Source organism: Arachis duranensis, chromosome 8, assembly GCF_000817695.3.
Source record: "Arachis duranensis cultivar V14167 chromosome 8, aradu.V14167.gnm2.J7QH, whole genome shotgun sequence".
NCBI classification, from domain to species: Eukaryota; Viridiplantae; Streptophyta; class Magnoliopsida; order Fabales; family Fabaceae; genus Arachis; species Arachis duranensis.
The window spans coordinates 33,840,816-33,859,588 of record NC_029779.3 but is presented as its reverse complement, the minus strand read 5'-3'; the positions used below and the strand labels follow the sequence as shown (position 1 = coordinate 33,859,588).

Genomic DNA, 18,773 nt, shown 5'->3' with positions numbered 1-18,773 from the left:
CATCACATCTGCCTCCACCATCACCACCTCCACCACACCCGCCTCCACCACCACCACCACCATTATTTTTACCGCAAGAAAATATGACCATAGATATAATTGAGAGAGAAATGAGGAACATGCCAAACAAATACAAGACCCTTAAGCCTGAAGCTACTTCGACCTCTTCAGCATGATCATGAAGGCCTTGTAAGGTAAGGAAGTGCTTTCCCATTTTTCGTTATACCCAAAATCACTAGACCAAATTCTCTTATTTATAGTCTTCATGAAGTATCCTTATATCAAAAATATTATTTGTATACTAAAATTAGTCACTAAAATAAATTATAAAAAAATCTAAAAACTAGCATATATTTTGTGATTTTTAACCATCAATTAACTATTAATGATATTTTTAATAGTTTGGGATTGTATCTAATAGTATAAAATTATTTAATTTTTTTGATAATTAAATACTGATCAGAATTTAATAAAAATACTGATTCTTTAGTTTTTTCATAAATTATTATATAAATAAATATATACTATTTAATTATTTTTAATAAATATTTTATATTTTAATATAAATTTTATATTGATAATTAATTTTAATTATTGATTTATACACTATATATATTTAAATTCCCCGAATAGTTATCCTCTGATCTGCCATAGTCAGATTAACCAAAATCTTCTAACAAATTAAATGATATCGGAGCCTTAAACGTTTCACTCATTAAAAGATTAATAGATAAGTAAACAAATGGATAGAGAGCAACTTTCGTGGTGTATATAGCGTATAGGACTTTCTTTAATTTTCAAAAGGAAAAACTTTAATAGAAAAGTAAACATTTTCTATCTATTTAATAATAAAGTTAGAAATTACTCTTGAAAACATTTGGGAAAAAAAAGTAAAAATGAGACAAACTTAAAACTCTAAACTCGAATAAAACTCCGAAAGTTAATCGCTAAATTATAGGAATCAATCGCCGTCAGTGACAGATTCAGAAAATTTTATTAGTAAAGACAATGCATATATAATATGATAATAATTTTTATAATTTATTAAAATATAATCAATTTTTAAATTGTCTAACAAATAAATTTAAACACTAAAATAATAAATTAAATAGATTTTATATTTTCTTTTAATTATCAATACAACAATCAAATCTTTTTTTTCTATATATGTTATTGAACAATCATTTAAAAATTCATCTCCCATATAATTACAAAATTGACTTTTTATAATATTTATAGTCGAAGAAGTTTCTTCAACTAATGTTGTTGTTACTGGTAAATTTGTATTATAAATAAATATTTATTTGTAATAATTATTATTTATTTAAATTAATAAATATATTTTTGTTGAACCATCCTAATAGGAATTTGATGGTTCGTAAACTGGATCTATTGCATATGTGGAATTAGGGGTGGGCATGGTTTGGATTTTTGTAAATCCAAACTGAATCCATTTCAGAATCAGTTTTATGGTTCATAAAACCAAACTAGAACTGGATTGAAGAGAGAAATCAGTTTTAAACTGGTTTGAAAAAATAAAAACCGATTTTAAACCAATTTTATAATTTAAATTCGGTTTTACTTATAAACCGGTTTTAAATCCAGTTTTACATATAAAACCAGTTTTAAATTCGGTTTTTTTTAAAATTTATATCTAAAATCTGGTTTTTTTTAATTCAAATCTAAAATTTGTTTTTTTTTTTATAAAATCCAGCTTTAAAACCAGATTTTTTAAAACCAGTTTCTTCAACCAAAAATCCAATTTTAAAACTAGTTTTTAAAAATCCAATTTTCAAACTAGATATTTTAACAAAAAATCCACTTTTGAAACCAGTTTTTAGAAATTTAATTTTCAAACCATAATTTTTTTAAAAGTAAAATTAATACTAAAGTCATTTTAAAGTGTGTAGGTTCATTACAAGTTTACAACTAGAATTTGGTTCTATATAAATCTAATGACAATAATTAATCTATATAACATTTAATCATTCTCAAGACATCAAAAGAATACCACAAAAAAATCTATATACATGAGTGTGTAATTTAATTCATTATTAATATATATTTTATATTCTAATATTATATTCTATCTTGATGACTAATTTTAGTATATACTTAAAATAGTTATTTATTTAATATATTATATTAAATTAATGGCATGAGATTTTGCATTTAGATATGTACCGCACCAATTATGCGACATGATGCTTATATTTGTAGAAAATTTTAACGTGAAAGAAATAACCAAGAGATTGTGGTCAACGAGGTTGCTCGTAAATCCAATTTGGGAGATTTTAAATCATGTCTTTATCAACATCGCTTGATAATATCTTCAGTAATGGTATCAAGTAATATATTTGTATGGTTATAGATATAAGAGAATGAATACAAAATAATTAAGCTATAAAACTCTAACGAAAACAGGTACAATAATATAAAGTCATGATTAAATATATTTATTGAGAAATATTTTACGTACTAATCTTTTTGTCAATTAAATTCAATTAAATTAGTTTTTTAAGATTTGGATCTTAATTTGGATCTGGATCTGGATCCGGATTTAAAACCATTTAAATGAATTGGATCAAAAACCAAATTATAAAATAAATATAATTTGGTTTGGATTTTTTTTTTGTTTAAAACTGGTTTTTTTTAAATGGTTTGGTTTGGATTTGGATTAAAATCCAAAATTTGGATTTTTTTGCCCACCCCTTTGTGGAATCTGATGGTCGAAAACTACTTACGCTCAATGCGATTCTTCCTCGTTTCTAGGATTGGGGTGATAAGAGGATTTTACCCCTTATTAACTGCTCTGGTGGAAAAGTGAAGGTCGGAAACTCACACCTTTGTATTGCCAGTGGGTGAGGTTACTGTGACACTGGAAGATGTCACTCATATTTATGGCCTACCCATTGATGAAAAGCCTGTGAACAGCTGGACAGATAGTAGTAGCGATTTCCTACAGAGGCAGAGGATCGCGATATTCGGTCGCAAACCGGTTGTCGGTAATTCTTCGAAATCTTATATAAAGTTGGGTTGAGTTTGACGTATTAGATATGCAAAGCCATTGGACACTGTAGAGTCTATTAAGAGATACGTTAGATGCCAGATTTTATGTTTGTTGGGTTTGACTCTATTCAAGGATAAGTCGACCGCATATGTCCATGCAAAGTATCTATCGTTACTCGCGATTTCAAACGGATCCATACTTATAGTTGGGGGTAAGTATGTCTCACACATCTTTATAGAGCACTATACCGTGTATTACGGTATGATACAAAGGAGATGGATGGTCCTCTTAATCTGTTGTTTGTTTGGGCATGGGAGTGACTGCCGTGTATTGCGCTCGTATCGAGACAAACTCTTCCACTAGCTGAGATACCAGTTGTCATGAGGTAATAATTCCTATTTTAGTTCTGCATTATATTCACGATGCATATTTGATTTACGGTGACTTTTTAAAATTTTTTCAATGAACCATGTTTCAGGTGGAGTCATTCGGCACGGACCACAGTGTGGTTATCGAAGATCGCATCGAGATTTAGGCAGGATATAGACTACATAAACGAGGTAAATATTTAGGTTTTGTGTGATTTTCATTTCCAAACATTAATATTAGGGTCCTAATTTTCCAATAATGTTTAGCAGTTTGAGTGGCGACCATACGAAGGATTGATCATACCGACGAGTTACATGGACATCTTGAGGTGTGTGACATAGTTGCTCCGTTGTTGTCACTCGAGTGTGTCGAATGACACCCTGTGAATTGAGTGATGCGTCAATTTAGGTATGCACAACCACCCCCGCGAGTAGCAAGAGACATTCCACTGGACCAGCATTGCATCACTCTTCACGGAGTGTAACTTTATGACTGGACAGTTTTACATGGGGGATGGATAGAGGAATGGGACAACCGTCGAAACAATCGGTTGCGGGATCTGCACCCACTTCCGGTGTGGGACTTTAGACCATCGGTGGAGTACCGGGATTGGTACGTGAGTTCGTACGGACATCTGCTGAAATTGTCGAAACACGTTCCTCAGCATCGATATCAGCCACCAGTACCTTAGGATCCACCTCAATATATAGTGTTTGAGCTGTTTCCTTATTATGTACCACAGCCACCAGACTAATACTAATACCAATAACAATATCTAATATGTACAGATCTCATTCTCCTTCTTCTTTCATTCACATTCATTCATTCTTTCATTTCATTTCATTTTATTTTAACCAATAATCATAAAAAAACCCAAATCAACGGTGCCATATCATACATACATACATGACTAATTCCTATTTTAATCTTCATTTCTAACCACCTAACAATAAAATCATACACACATATATGATTAATCTCTACTTAGTGCCATTATAATATATATTGCTAATAAAATCTAATATTATCACTATTATTATTATTATTAAATCAAATTATTAAAAAATAAAAACTTACATAATTAGGATGTCCAAGATAATTAACAATATGAAACTCTGGTTGATTTACTTCTTTGATTTTTGGTTTTCTTGACATTTTCTTTCAATTTTTTTCGAAATTTGTTGTAGTCCAACAATGGTGAATAATGAAAAAAATGGTGGGGTTGGGGAGCATGACAAGAGGGGTTTGAGAGTAAAAGAGAGGTCTGCTGGGAGGGGGAAAACACTCGTGTTTGGAGTATAGTGTAACGAAGCCAACCAAGGAAGCTATCTGCATGCGGGTCACGTAGAAGGAGTACGCAAATCGAACTCACCGATTTGTGCACCGTTCGATTTGTGAAATTGGATCGTCCGATTTTAATACTCCTAATCAGTCCATCCGATTACTTCTGCACAGCCATCACAGCTCGATGATACACCATAAACTCTCATATCTCTGCTATACACCACCATTCCTTCCATATCAAAATTAAAAATCTCTTGAATCCTATACCATGTAAAACGCTTCCAATAAGATAACATGTATTTGTGGCCAACTAAGGGATAGTTATAGTATCTTAACCCTATTTTACAATAGACTATAAATGTATATATATAGACATACAAATAAAGAATCATATAATCTAGAATTAAACCACACAATTACGATATCCAAACAACAGATTGGCCAATTTCTCTAGCTAATCTCCACCACCATACCCACCTCCACCACAACCACCACCACTATCTTTGCCGCCACCATCATCACCTCTGTCTCTTCTTCGTCGTGGCGTGTTGGAGTCACCATTTTCACCGCAAGAAAATATGGCCATAGATATAATTGAGAGAGAAATGAGGAACACGCCAAACAAATACAAGACCCTTAAGCCTAAAGCTATCTTGACCTCTTCAGCATGATCATGGCCGCCTTGTAAGGTAAGGAAGTGGTTTCCCATTTTTCGTTATACCCAAAATCACTAGGCCAAATTCTCTTATTTATATAATTATTAAATAAATAAATATATATTATTTAATTTATTTTTAATAAATATTTTATATTTTAATATATATTTTATATTAATAATTAATTTTAATGGTTGATTTTTACCATAACTAATATAATTATATACATATACGTATGTATGTATTTGAGTTTCCCGAATATATAGTTATCCTCTGCCATGGTCAGATTAACCAAAATCTTCTAAGAAATAATATCGTAGCCTTAAACGTTTCATTCATTAAAAGATTAATAGATAAGTAAACAAATGGACAGATGGCAGGTTTCGTGGTGCATAGGAGTTTCTTTTCGAAAGGAAAAACTTATAATAGAAAAGTAAACATTTTCTATTTATTTAATAATAGTTAGAAATTACTCTTGAAAACATTTGGAAAAAAAAAATAGAAATGAGAGTCAAACTTAGAACTCAACTCAAATAAAACTGCTAATGCTTAACCACTAAATTATAAGAATCAATCGCCACAGAAAAGTTAACAATTGTTCGTAGAGTTAAATTTTAATTTAGTCCCTAAAATTTAGTTCAATGTTCATAATAATTTTTACAATTTTATTAGTCCTAATTAAAATTCTTAATTTATAATTGTGGCTCTAATTTGACTCTTTGATCATCTCCATTATTAGAATACTGATTTGATGCAATTACATGACACGATGGACACTACTTAAACGACGGTGCATGTTCAAACCCTTTGAAAACCACGTAGTGTAAGAGTTTTCTTAATATTTGGCAACTTATGATCGTCGTAATGGAAAAAAAAAAGAATTTTAACCCACAAAAAATTAAAACGACGTGGTTTCCAAAGGATTTGGGCGCGAAACCAATGCGCTGTTGTTTAAGTAGTGTCCACCGTATCATGCAATTACATCAAATCAGTATTCTGGTGATAGAGATGGTCACAGGGATAAATTGGAGTCACAATTACAAATTTAAAAGTTCTAATTAGGACTAACGAAATTGTGGAAATTATTTTGAGTATCGAGCTAAATTTTAGAAACCGAATTGAGATTTAACTCATTGCTTATAATATAATATTTGTTATTATATTTTTTTACCTAAAATTGACAAAACTACCACAAAAATTATATCACTAACAAAAAAAAGTTTAATTTTTATATCCTAACTAAATAAAAAGATTATGTTATTTGACTTATAATTTATTGGTTAGTTATTAATCTATTCATATAGAACTTTCTTCACATATTTATATTTATTATTTAATCGGGTGTAGCTTGCTAACTTGGTTAAACCGAAACTTGATGCAATTAACAAATGCCACGAAAACTTTGCCCAATTGTCCTAAACTCCTAATCAATGTAATATATACTCACTAATATTATGTGGATTATTTTTATGTATATATTTTTTATACTCATTACTTTTAGTATTAAAAATAATTGAAAATATAAAAAATAATTTTTTATAATAAAAAAGGAAATTTTAGAAAAATATATAAAAAAATATAAATCATGGTAAAAATTTAGATGAAATTAATTTCACGTAAAATTAATAAATAAAAATTATTAGATGAATTAACTTTTGACTAAATTTTTATCTAACGATTTTTAAATATCAATTTTACGTTAAGTAGAATTCACCTGAATTTTCACTTGAAATAATTGTTTTTCTAAACTAAACTAACTTAGCGTGAACAAAAAGGGACAATACGGACAGATATTATTTTATAACTTTGGTCAAAAGTCAAAGGCAGACCAAATGAACAAGCTGATCTGATCCTAAGTCCTAACAACGTTGTATACATGGGCCTTAAAACTTAACAGGCCTTTAACTTACCTTTACCACATATTACTACACCATTTGCGGTTCAAAATATAGCTACCATTAGCACCATTATCCAAGCTACCAGAGAACTCACCTTTTATTTATTCATGTTTTATTACATTTTATAAACATTATAAAATATTATAATTTTATATATTTGATTTAAATTATTTATCTAATACATATACTATTTAAATATGAATCTATATTATAATAATATATTAAAACTAAATTTATATTAATAATTGTTAATAATAATATTACTAAGAATAGTATTGAAAATATAAAAAAAAGATAGCATTTTTCTTTCTTATTTTCTTGCTTGTGAATTGTGATGAAAAGAAAATGTTTTTAATGGGACTCACAAAAAAAAATTTTCTTTCCTAATTTTTTTATAATCAAATAAAAAAATATTATTTTTCATTCATTTTCTTTTTATTTATTTCTTTTTTATTCATTTTCTCACCAACCAAATATAGCATAAATGACTGCCTGTCGTTTATCAAAAACAAAATGTCATTGCGACCCTGTCTATTGAGTTCATTGGACATCTTGACCCTTCTATTAAACTCTTCATCAACAGATAACGACACAATCTTACATGTGATATTACTTGCTATAATTTGTTAAAGAGAGATTATCTCCTGCAGATTTAGTTATTTACTTAATAAATTAATAGGGATTTAATTGTTCCCTTTTTTCCAAATTTACTTAATAAACCCACTAGTAATGCGCTCCTTGGACAACTGTGACAAATGGTAAATATCTTATCTGTGCACAGAGCAATATCAGAAGTTCAAAACAAGTGTTACAAAATGTAGACAATCTCTTTCGACTAAAATATCATATTAACCAGGAAGTGAGTATGTATACAACAAATTTTTGAAGTGTGTGTGATTAATTATTAATCATTATAATAGTCCTTTAACAATAATATGATAATCATAGTCTATTTTCATTAGTTTCAAGTGCCAATTAACAATGTACACGCTCTATAATCAGCTCTATTTTCTTAGTAAAATTGTATAACGATAGATACACTTAATATGCATAAGTTCACCTCCGATAAGGTAGCTTCCATTGTGAAGAAAGAACAAATGACCAAATTTTTTGTTATTTAGTTTGTCAAGTGTAGATTAAGGATTGGGTGAATTTCACAAGGATTGTGTTGGCAGATGATAGGGAACTGAATAAATAGACATAAAAGAATATGAAGATAAAACCAAAACAATTAAAGAACTTACGTTCCAGTGATAAAAACATTCTTTGATCTATGTAACCAACACCATCAAAGGAGAAAATAACTTGATTGTTTCTGTTATCTGTAGGACACATGAGTTCTAGTTACTTGAGATCCTTGCATAATATAATCAATAAATATCGGACTATAGTTTTATCTAATGAGTAGCCTGTAGTGGAAAGACACAATAGACAAATGAAAAAACAATTCATGACAAAAAAAAAAGGAACAATTTAAAAGTTGATACTTACTTGAAAGAAAAAAAAAAAGACTGATGCTCATCTCACAATTTCTTTCTTATTGGTAGAAACATAATGTACAATATAACATGATATTGCTCGTCTTACAATCAATGGAATCACAACACCACAACAGTGAACAAATAAAACACCTATTTTTTGTACACTAATCCCCTCAAACATTAAATCTTAATCTACCATAAGAACAAAATAAATCATGCAATTGCAACGCATTCCTATGATCCCATTCATTTGGTTCTAGAGCATTGCTAGTAGGTGACACTATCTGAAATTGTTATTTAGAAAAATGGGATAATTAAACTCCTATGAATTTATTAAATAAATTATACATTGGCAAGTAACATTATACGTAAAATTGTATCGTTATCTGAGAATTTAACAAAAAGAGCAAGATGTCCAACGGACTTAATTGACAGAGGCGCAATGGCATTTTGCTTTCGGTAAGGAGCGAATAGTCATTGTCAAATAATTAGGGGTTAGGATGAAGTTTTATTCAAAAAAAACAAAAGAAACATCATATCCAAAATAAATTGAATTATTTTATTAAAGATTAAAATTTACGTACAGTTATTTTTATCTGAAATTAATAATTAAGAATCAATATATAATAATTTAGTCAAATTTTGTTGTCAATTTAAAGACTGCAAGTAATTCGTAAACAAAAAAAAATAAGAGACATGTTGATATCTAACAGATTTAAGGGTATAAACTGCAGAATTCTGTATGTGCAGTTCATGAAGAAAACAGAGAAGTAGAATTAAGCAACTCAGTTAGAAGAAGAAGAAGATATGATGAATTTTTAATAGTAATATAACAATTGTAATAAAGCCTAATAATTTATCTACTTTTGATTTTGTATACATGCCATTACAACAAAGAGTTAATTAAACTCACATTGCTCTAGCCACCACCGAAGCCACCACCACCACCTCCGCCGCCGCCACCATCTGCACCACCACCGTCTCCGCCAAGTCCACTAAGGCCAGATCTTCCGCCTCTGCGGCGGCGGGGATCGTCATCATCATCACCACAGGAAAATATTACCATGGATATGATCCAAAGCGAGAGAAAGAACATTCCCAATAGAGATAAGGCTCCTCCAGAATTGTGCGTACCATCAACAATTTCGACCAATTCTCTGCTCATCTTTCAGCGATCCAAATCCAACCTTCTCTTGCAGAATTTTCCAGATCTTGATGCGTCCTCGATAACCACAAAGTTTGCTTAGCTACCATTTCCTACGTCAAAAAGGCCATACTCCGTTTTAATAATAAGAATTATTTGTATGTTAATTAATTAATTATATTCCCTGCCTCCTTCCATCAAATTTTAAATAAATTTGTTGCCTGGAGTGGCGAATCTTAAGGGAAACTTTAATATATAATGTGTTTGAATTATTTTTAATTATTGATCTTAATTATAAAAAATATATCTATTAACGATTAAAATTTATTGAAATACTTTTGTACTAATATACTTAAAAACTTTCTAATCTTATATCCTTTATAATACACCTTTTCATAATAAAAATGATTAAAATAATAAAATAAAAAATATACTCTTTATAATAATCAAAATCGTCTTTAAAATATTACTTAATTTATAAATTGATCTCCAAAAAAAATTTAATTAAATTTATCTTTTAAAAATTTTAAATTAGTCACATCAATTTTTCTGTCTGATACTTACGGTATCGTCAAAATTTACTAAGGTGACATATTAAATGACACCATCTCTAAATTTAGAATTAATTAAATTTAATTTCATAAATTTATGTTAGAAGTCAATTAAGACCGTAAATATGTTTTGTGCTATCACTTAATATACTATATCAGCAAATTGTGACAAAATGACAAAATGAAGTCTAATAAAATATATTTTATTTTTTTTAACCAACTTGAGTCAATAGAGTAATCAATTTAGTTATCAGTTTAAATAAGTGTGGTAGTTTAAATTTCATGTTGTGTATATATCAATCATTAACCAGCAATGAATCCTTAAAAAAAATTTAAACCTGTAGCAGATTAATTCTTCTCTATGAATAAGAGAAATACCCTTAAAAAAACTTGGACGATTATTTTAATTTTGTTTATAATTTATCAAATTTAAAATTATATAAAGATAATATAGTATTAGAAAGAATATTGTAGAGCTGGACTGGGTAGATAACTAACCTAAAAGTGGCCACAAAGGTGTTTTGGTATTCAATGTATGATTGTGTGAGGCAACATATCTAGGATTGAGGATTTAGATGCTAACATTTGGCGGTGAATGGAGCACTCTTTGTAACGTGTTACAACTTTTTCTTTTTTCCTTTTCTCTCCAAAATGGGCGATGAATCATGGGAACCACGTTGCAATGTTATGAGGAAGTAGAACCCATCAAACTATATACATATATAGGCTACTTTTGTCTCAACCAATCAAGGGTAAATGAAAGAATCCATTATAATACTTAAAATTATGAATTAATTTGGAAGAAACAATGGCCTTTTGGCTTTATCATGTTAAAGATTGATGTAATTTACAAGGACAATCAGTTTCTGTGTTATTGGAACAATTTGTTTCATTTACAATGTACAAAAAGTAACCATGTTCTATTGTTTTTTACAGTTGAGATGTGAAAGAAACTCATATTACTGATGCAAAAATCATATTTTACCATGATGTTCAAAAGCTTCTGGAATGCTTGTCAGTAGTTCCTGAGAGAAAAGAAGGACTGAATATTAGCAAAGTTTAGAAATTAACATATAATACTTGTAAAATAATTAACACAAACTATGCATAATCACCAATTTGTTTGCTTTTTATTTGGTTAACTATAGTTTGAAATATATATTATAAGTTACTGAAAAATTACCTTAGGGAGCCTCTGATGTCCATGATGTACATTAGAGGATTTAACAATTGTTTCCCACTTAGGATACATTGATGAAGCTGTCTTATGAGTTTGACTTCTTGCACAAGTGTTTGTAGCAATGTTGTTTGTTCTTGATTGCAAGTTGCTTGTGGAAATTGTAGGTAGAGTGCGCTTAAGCCAAGACTCTGATGGAGCTTTCAGTGAAGGAAGTTCAAGTGAAACCTGCATATAGCTTGAATCATCATCATCATCTGTTTCTTTTTGGCCTAATTGAATAACACATTGGCCTTCTAAGTCAATTTTCCCATCTTCTCCAACTTTGGTAGCAACTTCTGTTGAGTTCAGCTTCTTGGAATGCTTTGTCATTTCTATTATGTTCATATCACTACTAGAATTTTTAGAACTATCTCCTTTGTGGATGGTTTGATTCTTTACTTCAGAAGAGATTGAACTTGAATGCGACTTAACCTTGCGCACAGAATCAACATATAGAGTTTTCTCAACCACAGGGATCTCACTGGTTGATGATGGTTTATTGCAGCCTCTACTATGATGTGGATCAGTTCCATGTTTAGATTTCTCAGAAACACACAAGATGTCTTTTACTTCTGTGAAACCAGGTTGAGAATCCAATGGCTTTTTCCAAGGAAAAGAAGTTTTAGCATGCTGCAAGAATAAGAAAAGTGAAAAATCAAGAATTGAAAGAAAAGCTGATAGTAAAAAGTTAGAAACAAATTAGTACCTCCTTTGTAGTTTCACAATGGGAAGTAACTGATTTTGCTTGCATTCCATGAACTGCAGAACTTTGAGTCTTATCCTCATTTCTTGATCCTCCAATTGGACTAAGAAGACATAGCTTAGGAAACAATCCACAACCAGTGGCCGTGAAGTTTTCGGCTTCATTGCAGTCTCCGGTTTTATCTTCGCCATAACGAGGCAGAGCTTTAGGCCTATGCTGACTAAGAGGCAGGGAAATTTCTGGTCTCAAAACTTTCTTAATCTCTTTTCGTTGTTGTTCTTGTCCTACAATTGTCTTCCTGAAGGATGATGCATATGGCTGTGTTCCGGATGTCAAGGCCTTTGCTGCCGGCAAGAACCTGTCGATTATGAAATCGCGATTGCTGGACAATGATGATAAGCTTCTAGATTGTTCCAGGACCTCTTGATCATCAAAAACACTAGTAGTGCTCATGAAGAATGATTCAGTCCTTGAAAGTGTCTCAAGAGCATCTACAAAATTCTCATCATCTGAATCAGAACCTGCTACCTTTTCCTTTTCCTTAACTTCCTCTTTATCCGAAATCCTTACAGAATCAGAAACATTATTGCTTCCACAAGTCGAAACTGCATCAAAACATTGCTTCCTATTTACCTTTGAAACCTTCCCTGGTGGAGGATTTGGAGTGATTAGACCATGTTTTTGTGAATTGCTCTGTTCTTTTGGTTTTCCAGGAGCTTTTTCCCACACAAATGGGACAGCACCTGCAGTTCTAACTGGACCTGACTTTAAATCTGATTTGTATAAAGGTGGAGAGGGTAATCTGGTTGATGAATTGCTACCACTCTTGCTTCTTTTTGAGGACTTTGTCGATGAGTATCGCCGCACCGATAGAAGTGGCTGGCTAAGGTTTAACTGTTTTTCTTCCATTAGATCTTTGAGTAACATGTAGTGTTAGTTTCTGCAGAACTCAGAAATCAAATGTAATTTGAAAATCAAACTAGGCATTTCCCAGCAACATGTAACAAATTTATCAAGAAAATTAAAATGATATTATGTTTTGATTATAGATGAATTCACATTAATTATATCATTCATCTTTGTAAATTGGTGCTACAAGAAAATTGAAAACAATATGGAATTGAAATTGGAAAAAGAATCCAATGCAGCAGAGGACAAAAGACAAAGGAACAGTTCCAAGAAAAGAAGTTGCAGAATTTCAAGATTTTGGTATTGTATGAGAATCAGAATCAAAACAAAGCATCAAAGAAATGCAAATTGCAGTTATAATTGAGCCAAGACTATAGAACTTCATTGGACAAGAATTGTTACCAAGAAAATTCTGAATGCTGCATTGCAATTTAGAACCTAGAAGCATTCTCTCATTCCAAATAGAAACATGTGTTTCTTCTTATAGATTCCTTAATGTACAATCATCATCATCATCATTTTACCAAAGCAAGAAACACCAACTAACACACTAACACAGAAAAAGTGAAAGAAAGAAAGAAAGAAAGAAAGAAAGAAAGAAAGAAAGAGAGTTTTAGGTGAAAGAAGCTTTTGAAAACCTCACTGCTTTTTCTTCTTCCTTTGGAAAAGGCTAACCCTGAAGCAGTGTCGAAATTTTGGTGTCATGCATAAGAGAGCACCAGAGAAATGAAGGCAAAGAGATTAAGAAAGAAAAGAAAGGAATTTTTTGTTTTTTTAGAATAAACTATTTTGTACGCTTGTGTTTATAATACCATATACTTGGTTGGTTTCACAGGTAAATGCATATTGCATAATAATGGTTCCTTTTTATTCAATTCAGCATTGAATTCTTGTGTGCAGATCAAAATAACAGAATGTAACTTATGTATAAGCACATTATGTTCTGATTAGTTTTAGCTAGGTGCCACGTGGCGTGTGGGATCGTGTAACAATGAAGGTGAACAAATCATGGTACAGAGTACAGACAAATTAAGTGATTGTAATAATGATATACTATATGGTCCAAGACTATGGATGAAATTAAAATTTGTTGCACAGGGCCAAAGGAAAAGACCAAACGTGTTTTACGTGTTAGGTCACTTAAGTAGTTTGTATATACAAGATATGATCTTGTCCATTTCTTTATTTCTTTTTTATTTTCTTGCTAATAAAATTAGGAATATGCTAAATCAAAACTTGAAGGATTACTTTAAAACATTCCTTGTTAATATTGATATTTGATGTATGTTATACTTAAGAGAAAATACAAATTTATAGTGAGAGTAATTATAGTTTAGGCCTCTTATGGGAAAAAAAATAATTATGATTTATATCTGTGCTTGGATACTATCGGAATATTTGCAGAGTAACAGGAAGGAATAAATTCTCCTTGTATGTACTGAAGGGAGATTATATATAGTTACAATTATTCTCCCAAAATGAGAAGGATATTGCTGACATTACCAAAACAATTAATTTAAGGAAAGAACATCGCCATGGTGATTACATTATAATTGTATAATATTTTTTATTTATCGCCATGGTGATATTGATGAAAGTTTTTATTTAAAAAAGTTTTAGTTGGCACTTTTTTGTTATTTAATATTATAATTAAAGGTTAATTCTCTGTCTTTAATTATTATTTTTTTTCAGATTATTCTATTATTATTTATTACTCTCATTAGATATGCAATTCAATTTTGGATATTACATTTCATCTAGCTGGCTAGCAGACTAGTTTCTCTGGTCCCCTAAATAAACCTAGGTTTGAAGAAGAAATGAAAAAATGAAAAAAAAAAATAAACGAACCCTAGTATCGTTGTTGTAAAAATCAGACCGATCCATCAGTCGAACCGAAATATCCGGGCTACCAAACCGGACCGAGCGGCAATAGGAATATATGGCTCTAAAAACCGAAATGGACCGGCCGGTTGAACCGGTCCAACCGTGAATCGAATTCTGATACAATTCAATTCACTGTCAAAACCCGCTCTATTCAAAATCGTTTTTGAACAATTGAACCAGCTGATCAGACCGAACCGAAACCCGGCCGATTCTAATAAAACGTCGTCGTTTAAGATTCTGTGTCTAAGGATAAAAAAATCCTCTTCCTCCTCGAGCCATTTCTGATTCTCCCAGTTCCTCAGACTCTCTCAACTCTCAACCCTAGGTTATAACCTTCGCCACCGCTGTAAGGAGAGACTCAGCGTCGCCGCCGTCCATTGTGCTCAGGGGCCACTGCCGCAGGGAGTGAGAAATTGCCATCGTTCGTTGCGTTGTGGTCGTGCTCCAAGTCTCTCCCTGTTCACAATCCCGGTCTCACCAATCGCAGTTTCTTCTTCGAGCTCGGTGTCCGACGTTGTCTTCTTCTACTCAGCCCCACTTCATATGGCTTCCCGTGGTGGCTCCGTGAACTGTGGCAATTAAGAAGATTATAGCTGCTGCAGAAACTATTAGAAGCACCAAAACCCCAACAACTAATGCTACATTGCTACTACAGGAATAGGTACATTGTTTTTCTTCTTCTCAATTGTTTCGATGTGTTGGTTGCATGATGAGGCAGAACTACATAGGTATAGATTTTGCCCCACAATAGCATCTTCAGATTAAAATAAAATGATTAAAATTAGATCAAGAATTAAGAATATCTTTGATTACTGGTCATTAGAAATTTTAGATTTTGAATTTTTTACTATTTGCCATAGTTCTGAAAACCGAACCGGATCGGCCAGTTTAGCCAGATTAATCGGAAACCGATCACTAGACCGGTTCGGTTAGCCTTATAAACCGTTTAGCAAAAACTGATCAAAACTGGCCGAACCGGCAATTAACTAATAAACCGCTGAAACCGGCCGATTTTTTAAAGGATTTCTGGTTCGAAAACCCCTCCAAACGGCGCCGTTTTAATTCCTAAAAAAAAAACCTAAACCGCATTCCCCACCGCACCCAAGCGAAGCCCCATTCCTCTCCTCTCTGAAACTGAAGTGAACATTTGAAATTTAGAGCACAGAACCCTATCCCTCCAGCTCTCCATCCCCGCAGCCACCGCAGCCCCGCAACCACCGCAGCCACCGCATCCCCGCAGCCCCGACAACCCCGCAGCCACGCTTCGTTGTCATAGCCGAACTCGTCTCCACTGGGTAGAGGCATCGCGTGCGGAAGCTCCGTCGCTGCAGGAGCTGTGTCGCCGTTGTAGGAACCTGCGTCGTCTCTTCTGTTCGAGCTCTATCTCTTTGTGTTTGCCGGTGTCGTCGTCTCCTCACCGTCACTCCCCTTCCTTCTCGCCGCCGGTAAGCACTGTGACTTCGATTTTGGTAATACTGTGTTCACCGGTGTCGTCGCTTCCTCGTCGTCTCCTCTGTGTTTCCTGATTTTACTGTTGTTAATAATTGAGTTGCTGATTTAGGGTTTGTCATTCTGAGTTACAGATTTTGTCAATTTTTGCTTATTTTGTTTTGCTGAGTTGCCTATGTTTATGAAACTGGAGTTGGTTATGCTGATACTCAGATTCTGAATTGCTATTTTAGTTGATTTTGGAGCGTGATTGCCAGGATAGAACTTTTGTTGCTGTTGCATTCTTTTTTCTATTTTGTTGATTGTAATGTGAGTTGTTGTTTTTGTTTTTTTATTTTGTTTTTGTTGATTATAATAATTCTGAGTTGTTATTTTTATTATTATGATTTTGGAATAATTTGTTGATTATGATCTGTGGCTCGGCTGCTGGTGTTGCTGCTGCCTTTCGCGCACCAGTAGGTGGTGTCCTCTTTGCCCTTGAAGAGGCAGCTTCATGGTATCTATCTATTTCTGCTTAGACTATTCATTCTTACTCTCTCAATCTCATACTATCTATAGCTTGTAAATTTGATATTGAGGGAAAGAAAAACTTACCAATCCAATTTTTCAAACATTCTCCATAAAATGTTAACTAGATGTAAGAGTTTACGTTGCTTTGATCATCAATGTGTAAAAAGAGTAGCAAACAAAGATGTTACATAGCATAGCCTGAAAAGTGAAAACTCATAATTTTCTTTCTTTTTCTTTAGGTGGAGGAGTGCTCTTTGGTGGAGGACGTTTTTCACCACAGCAGTAGTTGCTATTGTTTTAAGAGCTGCAATTCAGCTTTACGCCACCAGGAAATGCGGCTTATTCGGAGAAGGTGGTCTGATAATGTATGATGTTGGTTCTTCCCAAGGTAACATACAGCGCCGGCGACGTACTAGCAGCAATACTATTGGGGGTCATTGGAGGAGTTCTTGGAATTAATAAGTAATTGATTATCTAAGTTATTTCTTTTGGTCTTAAAAGGTATGAAACTCGACATCTTAGCTCTATTGATGAAAGATTATAAGTTGAATTAATATATTTGAAATTATATATAGGTTTTTTAATAATTTTATTTAATATTTAATTAAACCGGTTGAACCCCGGTCGAACCAGTGAACCAGTAACTTTACTGGTTTATTGACCGGTCCGGTTCTCGCAACCTTGCTATTTGCTATTAACTAAGCATGCATGCCTCAATAATAGTGAACCTTTAATTTCTTTGATCTATTAAGGAGTTCACTGGGAACTAAACCAGTGAAGTTGTTATTCTCCAAGTTTCTGCGAAAACAGAAATTGCTATGACACCCTTTTCTCTTTTATAACCAAATAAACTGTACTTATCATCTAAACAGGGGATTAACTTATAAAATTGTAGTGATTGTAGCTGTATCAGAAAAATAAGGTATAGATCCACTTAAGCTATTATTTGATTAATCACTATTATGTCAACTTGAAAGTAATTGTGTGTGAAGTTTGAATGTTGTTAATTTCACATTGCAAAGTTTGAACTTGTGATTTTAATTTACTGATTATTGATTAATGATGTGTTGCTGAGTTGTTGTGTTTGTTTTACTGTTCTGTGATTTAATTTTTACTTAGATTGTGACTACCTTGGTGATTTATTGATTTCAATTATGGATAATAGTATGAACCAAGAAACATTTGCGAATATACATCTGTGGATAATAATTTTGGCTGCTAATCTTCCCATTTCGAACGATACGGCTAATCTTAATTCAGTGAAGATGAATAACTGGTAGTGGTTGTAACGGAAGCAATTTAACTAACTTCCTTCGATGGAATCTCCTCTTTCTCTTGAATTCTGGAAACAGTGTCATGGGTTTGCTTAACCTAAGGCTCAATTATAATGCTTCTTCTGCTGCTATTCACTCTCCTTTCTCTTTCAACAATCACTCATCTATCACACTTTCTGCTGATCAGTTCAATTCTTTCCTCATTTCATTTCATGTAATCATATATTCATGTTCTTTTTCTCTTCCATAATTAGTTGCTCTTTTTATTCATTAAAAAATTAATTTGCTTATTTATTTATTTATTTATTAATTCAATTTGCATACTTATTTATTTATTTATAATTTATTATTTTTATATAAAACGATTTTTTCGGTTAGACGACGGTTAAACCGGTTGAACCAGTAAACTAGTGAACCAATGACTAGAGCGGT

The 18,773-nt window shown here is 32.0% G+C and overlaps 2 protein-coding genes and 1 long non-coding RNA gene across 6 annotated transcripts in view; 2 read left to right on the top strand and 1 right to left on the bottom strand.

Moving 5' to 3' along the window:
* Positions 1–6: 6 nt before the first annotated feature.
* Positions 7–4,188, top strand: LOC127741306 (uncharacterized). Its single transcript, XR_008002260.1, has 3 exons — positions 7–194; positions 2,773–3,395; positions 3,489–4,188. It is a non-coding gene; the product is annotated as an uncharacterized LOC127741306 (long non-coding RNA).
* A 4,076-nt stretch (positions 4,189–8,264) lies between these two features.
* Positions 8,265–13,942, bottom strand: LOC107462363 (uncharacterized). Of its 3 annotated transcripts, none has more exons than XR_008002039.1 (5): positions 12,319–13,615; positions 11,577–12,242; positions 11,379–11,418; positions 9,612–9,955; positions 8,265–8,539 (listed from the first exon to the last, which is right to left on the bottom strand). XR_008002039.1 is itself a non-coding variant. In XM_052252631.1 (5 exons), exons 2-5 carry the CDS (start codon positions 13,240–13,242, stop codon positions 9,942–9,944), a joined length of 1,644 nt encoding a protein of 547 aa, XP_052108591.1. In that variant the 5' UTR covers positions 13,243–13,255; positions 13,627–13,942; the 3' UTR covers positions 9,453–9,941. The 3 variants fall into 3 exon arrangements, 2 of the variants coding, with proteins under 2 accessions (XP_052108591.1, XP_052108592.1); XM_052252631.1 differs by lacking the exon at positions 8,265–8,539 and adding an exon at positions 13,627–13,942 and having other exon boundaries at positions 9,453–9,955; positions 12,319–13,255; XM_052252632.1 differs by lacking the exon at positions 8,265–8,539 and having other exon boundaries at positions 9,453–9,955; positions 11,577–12,212.
* Positions 13,943–16,209: 2,267 nt separating this feature from the next.
* Positions 16,210–18,773, top strand: part of LOC107462362 (putative pentatricopeptide repeat-containing protein At3g23330) — a 6,827-nt gene continuing 4,263 nt past the window's right edge. Inside the window, exons 1-4 of one of the 2 annotated variants that reach the window (XR_008002038.1) lie at positions 16,210–16,553; positions 17,014–17,053; positions 17,307–17,568; positions 18,720–18,773. The gene's annotated coding sequence lies outside the window, so the exon portion shown is untranslated. The remainder of the gene's footprint in view (positions 16,554–17,013; positions 17,054–17,306; positions 17,569–18,719) is intronic. The other variant, XM_021129408.2, reaches the window with a different exon arrangement.